The sequence below is a fragment of the Centruroides sculpturatus genome, unplaced genomic scaffold, assembly GCF_000671375.1.
Source record: "Centruroides sculpturatus isolate CEXI.00-Female unplaced genomic scaffold, Cexi_2.0 scaffold180, whole genome shotgun sequence".
Taxonomy (NCBI): Eukaryota; Metazoa; Arthropoda; class Arachnida; order Scorpiones; family Buthidae; genus Centruroides; species Centruroides sculpturatus.
The window spans coordinates 433,350-445,028 of NW_019384918.1; the positions used below are offsets into that span (position 1 = coordinate 433,350).

At 30.2% G+C, this 11,679-nt stretch overlaps 1 protein-coding gene across 3 annotated transcripts in view; it reads left to right on the forward strand.

Moving 5' to 3' along the window:
- LOC111631825 (uridine-cytidine kinase-like 1) overlaps window positions 1-11,679 on the forward strand; it is a 35,007-nt gene that overhangs the window by 6,592 nt on the left and 16,736 nt on the right. For all 3 annotated transcript variants that reach the window (XM_023376139.1, XM_023376141.1, XM_023376140.1), the window contains exons 2-3: window positions 8,796-9,079; window positions 9,166-9,272. In XM_023376139.1, the coding sequence (XP_023231907.1) occupies window positions 8,796-9,079; window positions 9,166-9,272 (391 nt within the window). The remainder of the gene's footprint in view (window positions 1-8,795; window positions 9,080-9,165; window positions 9,273-11,679) is intronic.

An 11,679-nucleotide genomic window follows, 5' to 3' on the forward strand; every position in this document is an offset into this window, starting at 1 on the left:
AACACAATAAAAACAGCACTATGTAGTTGGATACGACAGACATTACATTTTCTAATTGCATAGCTTTTGCACATAGATTTTCTTGATGGATGATGCGATGAGATATAAATAATTTAGAAAAATTCTGTTCTCCCATTTTTTGTTTGAATAAGGAAATGACTCCCTTATTTTTTCCTGTCATTGCTGCCGCAACACTTCAGAAAATAATATTCAATTTAAACTAGACGAATTACATCGAAAAATATTTATTTATAATTTCTTCTAAACATCTCGCGGGCCGGATAGAAACTTTTCGCGGGCAGTAGCTGGCCCGCGGGCCGGGGGTTGCCCACCGTTGCTATAGATCACTAAAATATCACCGTGAACCCCAATTTGGTATTTTTTTTTCTATAGACCCCCAGTAATGTTACATGGACCCCAGTTGGGAACCCCTGGTTTAAAGTAATATTGGGATTCTTGATTTAACAAACCTTATTTGATCAAAAGCATTTTATTTGTGATAATTAGATTTATATATTGGGTCTTAAATCTATTAATGAGATTTGTAAAATCTTAAGATTTATTTTGTATTTATTTTTGAATATAGAAATTTAGTTACAAATGGATTTTAATTTGTAGAAGTTTGTTAGTATGTTGACAATGTGTAAAGTCATAAATGCTCAAAGATGAAAACTGTGCTGAACATTAAGTAATTTGGGATGGATAAATAAGCCTTTAAAGAACAATAGACTTCAAACAAATGCCAGAATTTGCTAAATTTAATGATCTTTGACAATTTTTGAGTTTAATCTTTAAAGATTAATTACCAAAAATATTTAGATGTAACAAAAGATTTGATTTGCAGTATTGAATGTTTGTAAGAATGAAGCTGAATTTAGAAATGTTTTTATATTAAGTGTTAATCTATAATTTATGTACAATAATTACAGGTCTATTACGATCTTTGTAGTTGAGTAATTTTAAAGAATTGTGTGGTGACTAATTATTAACATTTTTTAAATCATAAGTTGAAAGAACGCTAAAAAAAACTGTTCATAAGCTGTGTAGCTACCATCTAATGCAGGCCTGGCCAACCCAAATTATTTCGCAGGCCACTTTGATCACACATAACATTACAGTGGGCCACAATTTAGGCAAACATGCTTTGAAAAAAATAAAACAAATACAAAATGAATAAGATTTTATTGTTATACCAAGAGTTTGTACTTGCACTTGCGCATTATAACAATGACACATGCAAATTTTCATTTATTTAATTGTTTTGGTATACACTACACGTAACGGGAAACAAAAGTTTTAATAGATATATAATATCACTTAGCGGGCCACACAATTTAATGTGATGGGCCGCATGCAGCCAGGCCTGATCTAATGCGTCACACTGTCTGAACAGTGGTTGAGATGTCCCGCAGAATCATCTGCTGTCAGAAGATCATATGACTTGTACTATTGTTTTGTTTTGTGGCTTAGAGAGAACATTAGTAGTAGTATCAAATTGATGCCATACATTGCTGCACTAGTTTGATAAATCAGAATATGGTTAAAGAAATGGAAGTCTTATTTGTCAAGTTAACTCATTCACACAACACTAAAATTGGATATTATAGCAACTTTTTCAAATTAAAATATGCTTTTGTACAGTTTAATTCTTTTTAATTTGGAATTCTGAATCAAGTTATGTTTAGAATCTATTTTTTTAAATATAAATTTGAATTTGATTCTGAAACATATATATCATTTTAAACTAAAGTATTGGAGTCTAAAAAAATGTATAAATTTTCACAAACAGTACTGAAAAAACACATGAAAAATTATTACTAGTTTTGGAAGTGAAAAATTAAAATTGGACTTACGTAACCTTTAATTTTTCAGTGGATTTGAAACTGGATTACAATTTTCAAATCCAGTTTTCAAGATTTCTGTAATAATTATTTAATTTATTATAGAAATCTTCTGTTGCATTATTGCTATGATTTTATAAAGTGTTAAATGTATAAATGCTATGATTTTATAAAAATTGAAATGAAGATAAAACAAGAATGTCTGTCTTCATATCTACTTAGTTTTTTAGCAACATTGTTGGATACAACAAAGCCATTTTCTCTACATGGAAAATCAAAAATATATGAATATGAATAATCATTTTACTTGTGTTTTGTAGGTGCCTATAGAGCTAACTTCAACTTTTTGAAGTACTTACTTTGAAAAGGAAGTTTTCACTTATTTTATTCACAGATTTTATAAGTATTTACTACTTTTTACAATTGGTGTGAATCAAACCATGCTTTTGCTTTTACTACTTTTTACATTTCGTAAAAGCATTTAACTTTTATTCATCCAATTCTATTAAATGCTGGAAAAGTAGTAGTAAAAGTATTTATTACTATTATTTTTCCGACTGTTATATATAACAGAGGAAAAGTATGGCCATCAATCAAAAAAATGACTCCCCTAGAATTTTAGTTTTAGACTCTGGGGAGTCTTGAAACATTAAGAAATGCAAAAAAAATGGAGTTTTTTTCTGTATGTATGGATGTTTGTGTGTGTGGAGGGCATGATTTTGTTCACACTCTTTGAAGCTTAATAATTACTGTATATAAAAAATTTCTAAAATTTTGTAGGGGGATTGATGCTCTTAAATTTTGATGATTAAAGGTCAGGGTGGGGAGATAGAGTATTGTGTTTATTTGCAGTAGGGTTGGACTTAATGACAATTTTACTTGTTGTTAGCATTTACAATTTTTTATAAAACCAATCCCTACCCTCAAAATTAAGCTTTTTCACATTTTATAATAGTTAAAAATATAAAGTTTTTTTAATAAAATATGATAACAGATGATTCCATCAAATGTTGCTGGAAAAGTTAAGCAACTTGTTTTTATTCAACCAGCCCATTGTGGAGCCTTTGTTAGTGGGCCCTCATGTGAGTATCAATACCAATCACTACAATGCAACATTGGACAAGCTGCATAAAGCCATAAAGAATAAGTGACCAGGCATGCTATCACATGGTGTGATTTTATTGCATTACAATGCTCAACTGCATGTTGCAAACACTGCAAGGACACTCTAGCACAAAAAGGTTTGGAGGTTCTTCACCACCCTCCCTATAGCCCTGATCTGTCACCATGTGATTTTCATTTGTTTGGACCTTAAAGTTGGACAGTTAAAGCGTTGTCCCTTAAGAGCTAAAAAAGCTCTTAAGGGACAACACTTTAACTGTGATACAAAAACCAAGGAAATAGTCACCCAATGATTCAAGGACCAACCAGCATTCTTCTTTGAGGACTGTATCTGTCATCTCCCCAAGCAGTGGGATGCATTTCTGAATGCTTACGTGCAAACAAAAATGCATTCCAGTTTCCTCATATATTACTTTGTTTAATTATGCCATACTGACAAATGTGCTGTTTCATTTCTCTTAATAAATTTACTCAAAACTGGTTTCATTTGATCAATCATAATCACTTACATAATAAATATTATCTTAAAGTTGATCTGATCTGAATGAATTTTTTAAATATTTTTTTATTTCCTTAAACAAACCTTTATTGTTAAATATTTATCAAATTTATAATAATATAAAAGTAAATTGTGAATTAGTTGTGTGTGTATATACAGTATATATACGGTGACCATATTTTTTGGGGGAAAATAAATGACATATCGAAGAAAATTAAAAAATCTTATAAAATTCATAAGTTTATAACATTTATTACATATACATACACATTGTAAAAATTCAAATAACATTAATTTTGATACTTTTCAGTAGAATTAATTTTTTTTAATAGCACTGGTTCACGCTTTAAAAAGTCATAAAATTCTATACAGTTCATTTGAAAGTTGTATTTGACAGAAATAATGTGCTTACTTTTAACTGGGTTTTTTTCATTCGTCCACATTTATTCACCAATGAAAATATTCGTTCGACGATGCATTAGATCCAGGGAGACAAAGAAAATTCTACAATTTTACAAATGTTTTTGAAAGCATTTTTTTGCTGTAAAATGTTCAAAAATCTCAACCCACTTTTGATGGCAGGGCTTGTTATTCTGTCGCCATTCGTCGATCTTTTCGTTTGTGACATATTTTTTTACACACAAAACTTCATCAAATAATTCACTGTCGAGTGTATTTACAGACCAATGATTCAAAATAAAAATCTAGCTTTCCTCTATCTTCACCCACAAAGGGATTTTCAGTAATGTGACCCATTCAAACACCTCTACTTCAATAAAACACATGTCCCAATTATTTAGCACGTTAACAGTAAGTATGTCACATGCTCGAGCCCCCGAAGATTGTCGACAAGTGTCGACGAATGCTCACCAACGCTCCAAGTGTATCATCCACCAACCAGAAAGTTAAAAAACTATCACAAAAATCCCAATAAGAGTGTCCGCCCCTTGGTACTGTCAAAGGGCTGTTCGGTTGGTGACACACTGCACTACTGCACTCTATGTAGCAATGTATGGACATGATGACAACACTGATCACGATGGCATACACGAAACTAACTTGTTCAATATATTATTAAAAAAGTTTTTAAACTTTGCATTGAATTTACAAAATAAAAGACAAAATGCCTATTTTATAAAATAAATAAAGTTAGAGGACAGAGCAGTGAAATAAAGGACGTATGGTCACCGTAAGTATATAAAACAAGTACAGTAGAGCGTAGTTTATCCGAATCAATTGGGGACTGGGGTTGTTCGGATAACTTATTTTTCGGATAACCAATTATGTACGAAAAAATATATTAATTTATCCCGTGTTGAAATTTTTCTCCATTGCGTGTCGTTTCACGTTGAATTTTCGTTGATGTTAAGCCTAACAAAGACTATTGTATCGTTAAAAATTATTTTTTTATTTTGTACGAACAAAATAAATATATTGGAAAATATAAAAACAATAAAAAATTNGACGAAGACTATTGTATCGTTAAAAATTATTTTTTTTTGTACAAACAAAATAAATATATTGAAAAATATAAAAACAATAAAAAATTATACTTTAGAAGTTAATTTAGTATCAAAAACGTAAAATATTTGAGTAGCCAAAGACATAGCCAAAGATTACAGCACCACAGCACTGGCAAAAATTTAAATTTGTCTACTGGAATTCCTTCGGATAACCGACGTTTCAGATAACTGACCTTTGGATAAACGACGCTCTACTGTAGATGGGCCAAAAAAAATACTTATTCTACTAAATATATCTGTAAAGTCATATTTAACCAATTAATGAATGTTTGTTTATATTATTATTTGATGAAACAGTATCTTTCTTTTTTTTTTTTTTTTTCCTAAAATACTTATACTTTAAGCTTGTTAAGCACTTTTATAGTCTTTGAAATTCAAATACTTTCAAGTATATTGTCACCTAACTTCAAGAATATAATTGGAACAGACAATTTCATTACGAAATGTGAAATTTGGAATTAAATTTAAACAAAAAATTAAATAATTTTTTAATTAGTTTGTTTGTTTTTATTACATACAGGTCATATGAAGAATTTGCACAGTATCTAGTGATTAAATGTTTCTTTAGTTCTATTGAAAGAAGTTAATTGTTTTTTTATTAATTTCAATTAGAAAAATAACTTAATTTTTTTATCTAATACTTTTAAAAATTATTTTTGGATTTATCTTTTTCTATATTTTAATATCAACTTGAAAAGTTTTCTAATAATTAAAAAATTATTAATTTTATATTAATTGTAAATATTGAATATGTAAATTATTTCAAATAAATTATTAATATATTAATTTTAAAAGAATTGCTGGTATTTAATTAAATAAATATTTATCTAATATTTAAATAATAAATATTTCCTTAAACAAACCTGTATTGTTTATTTTAATTAGAAAAATATCTTATTAAATATATTTTTTTGCTGTTGTTTTGAATACAACAGCAAAAAAAAAAAAAAGCTTTTTTCAACTAAGGTTGGAATAAATTACTTGAAAGTCAAATAGTGACTTTACAATGTGGGTGTAGTGGAAGTGTGGAATTACTAGAAATTTTTAAACATGCTTGTTTGCTTGCTTTTTATGGGAAAGTGGTAGATTGTAATAAGCTGTTCAATCTTTACTTTTCATAATAATTCTAAGTTATATTTTATTCCATTTTAAATAAAAATAATTGTTTTGAATTGGTAGGCATTGATTTTAATTACTTGAAATAGTAACATATTTATAGCACAACCATTATCCAAACAAAGTGATTACTGTTTTATGATCATCACAGTATATAAAATCTGTTTTTAAAATGCAAAAAATTCAAGTAAAATATTTATGAATTGCATTATTGTTATTTCTGTATATTATTGAAACAACCAGTTAACATTCAGTCATTCTTTTGGAAAAATATAAAGAAATATGCTCCTAAGATTATATAAATAATTAAAATTTCAAATTTTAATTCTAAAGAAAATGTTAAATTTATACATAGAAACATTTTGATGTATTTCAAATATAATAAATTTTTAAATTGTTTGAGACACTACATAGGTTTTCTGATATGTTACGCATGTTTAAATAATCTCTATATTTAACCAACAGATAATCATGTTTTAAATGAGATATAATAAAATTTTTAATAAATGTAATTTTGTGTCTGTATTTTATAAATAATGATGACTAATAAAAGTTGAGAGTAATAAATTCTTTGTAAAATGAAATTCCAGCCATCTAGTTAAAATATATACTGTATTGTGACTTATCAAATCCTGTAATCAGACAGTATAGTTCAATGCATGCAAAATTTTTGAGTTACCACTTGTTGATACTGTATATAACATAGAGAGAATGTCCATCAGTGATGTCAACTTAGGGTTCCTCCCTAAATTTAGTAGAAAATTTAGTTGAAAAATGTAAAGTCTGCCTAAGTTTAGTTAGTAATGTTTCAATGACAAGTAGGAGCTTCCAAAGGTCACGTGATTCATGAATGTTTTCATGTGAGAATCTCATGGCAAGCTCTGGAGCAGGCCACTTCATAAATGATACTTTTATTCAACTGTGCCCACACTGCCTGCACCCTGAAGTGAAAATTGTGTTTCTCTGGATTGTCAAAAGACTAATATTTTTTTTGCTATGCACTGCACTTGGAGCAAACCTATTTTAGGAGGAATTTGTTTTAGTTTTTATGGGTGAACTCTTAGTTTTAGGAGAATTTCATGCCTGTTTAGGGGTCTTCACAACAGAAGGTTGGCAACCTGATGTATTACTATCAGTCACTAGTTACTTTTTGCTTGTGCAGTTGGCAAAACAGTCACAATTGTTATTAATATGATAAACTAGACTGTAAATCAAGTGCTTTTTTTACTGTACAATATGTATGTACGTACATAACATAGTAATCTGATGACAATCTGCTGTAATTTGACATCTGCCAATTACTTTTAATTACTTTTTTTCTGTTGTTAATTAAATATATTTATTATATATATATATATGATGTCATTTATTTATTTATAATAATACATAGTTATAATATAATGTGTGTATATATATATACAAATTATATTATAACTATCAGGTCAGTCCATAAGTTTGTGCGCATTTTTATCTACAAAAAAAGCAACAAAAAATTTTAATTAAATCTTATTTCAATCTATAATGTATTCACCATTATTTTGTACAATTTCTTGCCATCTTGATGGTAGCTTTTTAATCCCGTCTTTGTAAAATGATTTCGGTTTTGAATCAAAATATTCAGAAATAGCCTTTTTTACATTGTTCTCATCCTCAAAAGTTTTTCCTTTTAAAAAATTCTGCAAACTCCGAAAAAGATGATAATCACTGGGAGCAATATCTGGCAAATATGGTGGATGAGGTAAAATTTCCCAGTTGAAGCTTTTGAGTTGAGCAGTTGACGTTGTTGTCAGTTAGCTATTGACAGTTCATGTGGTATCCATTTTCCTAGCTTTGAAACTTTTCCGATTTGTTGTAGATGTCTATGAACAGTTCCATGGGATGAATTTAAACGTTCCGCAATTTCATCAACTGTTAAAGATGGTTCTGCTTCAACTAGTGCAGAGAGAGCATCATCATCAAAGTCAACAGGTCTTCCAGTACGAGCCTTATCCTCCACACTAAAATCATTATTTCTAAATCTTTCAAACCACTTCTGCGCAGTCCTTACACTAATTACAGTTTGATTATGAACAGTATTTAATTTTTTGGCTGCATTTGTAGCATTCTCATCACTTAAAAATAAAAAGTATAAAACACGTCTCATATTCATCTGTTACTTCCATTTTAACAAAAATAAACAACTGAAATGTTCCCAATTCTGAACAGTATTATATGAATGAGATCCAATTTAACACTTCAGTGTAAAAAGTATCACATTAGACTGGCATTTTTAACAGCAAAACAAGATTTTTCTCAAGGTCATAAAATAGGCAGGAACTTATGGACTGACATGATATGTGTATATATATATATGTACACATTATTATAACTATGGATTATTGGACCAAAGTTTGAAATGATCAGTTCAAATGTACAGTACAACAAAGCAATCATTATTTTATGTTCACTGATCTATATTGTAAAATACAGATTTTTATTAGTTATGGTACTGTATTGTCAACTAGATAACATCATTTTAATTTCTAATCATATTGTGTGTTTGTGTTGTACAGATTTCAGTTATTAAAAATATCAGAGTTGTATAATTATGTTTAGGGGTATTATATAAATGTAGTCAGTTGATAAAAAAATATTTATTTCAAGTTCTTGTAGCAATTTTTAATATGCTGAAATTTTTTTTTATTAATTTTCTAGTGGTAGCAGTGATGAATATGTATATGAAAGTAATACTCCAGATTCGAGAGATGAATTGTTAAGTCCGACACCATTTTCCCTTTCCTCCCATTCTCCTGTTCTGTCACCTCGACCTCCGTGTTCTCCTCACCGTTTAAAGGGGAAAAGAGAGCGTACATGGTCCATGACGAAGTCAGGTTCATCTAGAGAACCGGTATTAAGGACACAACAAAGAACGATATATACAGCTGGTCGGCCACCATGGTACGACACTCAAGGACAGTTAGTAGAGCCATTTGTTATTGGTGAGATTTTAAATGTGAAATTTTTTATGCAGCATATTGAAGATTATTGGTTGCATTTTATAGAAAATCTTGATCTGTTGCTCTAGGTATTTGTGGGGGAAGTGCTTCAGGAAAAACAACAGTAGCACGTAAAATAATTGAAGCACTAGATGTACCTTGGGTTACATTATTAAGTATGGATTCTTTTTATAAGGTAAATTTTTTTTTTAAATTCCAAATTTAAATCTTTTTATCTGATCTTTATAAATCTGCATTAAAAAAAAAATAGAATTTTGTAAAACTATTTTGAAAGAATTATCATGATAAATTAAAATGCTCAACTTCTCCAGGAAAGGTCAAAAAAGAAAATTTGTGATTTATTTGTTAAACATGTTTAACAGAAGCTATTACTTAAATATGGTAGAGTAAAAATATTGTTTAAACATATCTTGAAAATATCTTTGCACAAATGAATAAAACTGAATTCAAGATCTTTGACTTCATATACAGTTTCTGTATATGAAGTCAAAGATCTTGAATTCAGTTTTTGTTGTTACTTCAAACTGAATACACTTATGATCTCATATGAATATAGGAATATAAAGTATATGAATGTCGTCAAATTTTAGGATTTACTAAAATTTAAAAATTGAAACTTTTGACTGCGGAATATAATATACACAGTCATCGTGGAACAAGAATGTTTGCCTCATATGGTGGATCACTTTGAAATTGTCTGCAAAATTCATATTGCACAATGATGAAGGATTCTGAACTGTCTAACAGTTTTGCAAACTGTGGAATACAAAAATGCTTTTACTGTTACAGTGTCACCATTTTTATTTAGTGTTTTTTCTAGAGGCAACAGACAAAAAGACATTTGTATGCAGATGGCAGATGAAATTTGACATATATTCTCTCAATTGATGTGCATTGGATACTTCTCAAGGGATAAATATTGATATCATTTTTAAATTACTGTAATTTTCTTTTTGAAGGCCTGTATTTTCTAAACTTTTAAATATTTCAACTTAGTAAAACAAAATTTCAAACAATTATGTTTTTTGAATTACACATAACAGAAAAAAGTTAAGATGTCATCCTAAGTTAATTTTATCATATAACAATCACCCCTTTAGAAATCCAAATATTAACTTACTGGCCCAAAGGTCTTTGGGCCAGTAAGTTAATATTTGGATTTCTAAAGGGGTGTAATTGTTATATGATAAGGTCTTTGGATCACTCAGGATAAATTACCAGTACAAATTATCTTCATTCCTGATACATGTTGACAAGCCCATTGAAAATCAAGCTTTCTCATAATGGGTGAGTTGGAGCTGACCATTTTGACCAAAGTTGAAATTTGTGAAACCAAACAAAACTGAAACTATTATGAAATTAATGAAGTCATTATGAAACATTAACAATGAATAAATAAAGATGTTCAGAGAAGATTGATTTTGTTGATCAATGTTAATACGAGGTCTGTTCAAAAAGTATTGAACCTTTTTTTTTCCGCGTAAACCAATGATGCGCAAGAGGCCTCCTTCGGTGGAGTTGTGGAGGGGACAGTCATGAACAGCCCTGAATTTTTTCCCGCCTGCAGGAAGCGTCAGTTGTTGGCAATCGGCCTATGAGTAAGGTCATGTAGTGCGCTCTCGTCGGATTCCACTAAGCTGGAAAATGACTGAATAACGTGAGCAGCGATATTACATCAAATTTTGCCAAAAACCTTGGCGATACCCGAGCATAAACCATTCGCAAAATTCAGCAGGCTTTCGGGGACGATCCTCGAGGCCAAAAAAAGCGCGGCAGGTTCGCAGCAATATCAAAGATCATGTTGACAGTTTTTTCGACTTTCATAGGGTGGTGTGTCATGAGTACGCACCACAAGGCCAAACCATCGCAAAAGAGTACTACCAGGAGGTACTTCGTCATCTTTCCAATACAGTGCGACACAAACGACCAGATCTGTGGTTGATCAAAACTTGGCAGCTCCATCATGATAACGCATCCGCCCATTCTGCACATCTGATTCGGGCTTTCGTCGCCAAACACAAAACTCCTGTGGTTCGTCACGCTCCGTACTCTCCCCACATGGTTCCATGTGACCTTTGGCTATTTCCCAAGCTGAAAATGCCACTAAAAGAAACCCAAATTTAGTCGAGAGAAGACATCGTGCGGAATCCGACGGACCGGCTGATGGCCATTCCAAAAGTTGCGTTCCAGCAGTGTTTCCAGCAATGGCAGGAATGCTGGGAGAAGTGTATACATACCCAAGGAGACTACTTTGAAGGGGATTAGGGTTTTGTACCTCAAAGTCAATAAATTTATTTTTGCTGACCAAAGGTCCGTGGTGTGATTTGTTGATCAGTTAAAATACGTGGTGTGTTCAAAAAGTATCGGACCAAAGGTCCGATACTTTTTGAACACACCATGTATTTTAACTGATCAACAAATCATTTTCTAGAAAAGGACAGTTGAGATAAAGATGTGACTAAAACTTTATGAAATTTGAAGTGGTAAGAAAGTCAGTTTACATTATAAATATATCTTATTTATAATGATACCAAATTATACAATTTAAAATATATATATATATATATATATAATGTATATAT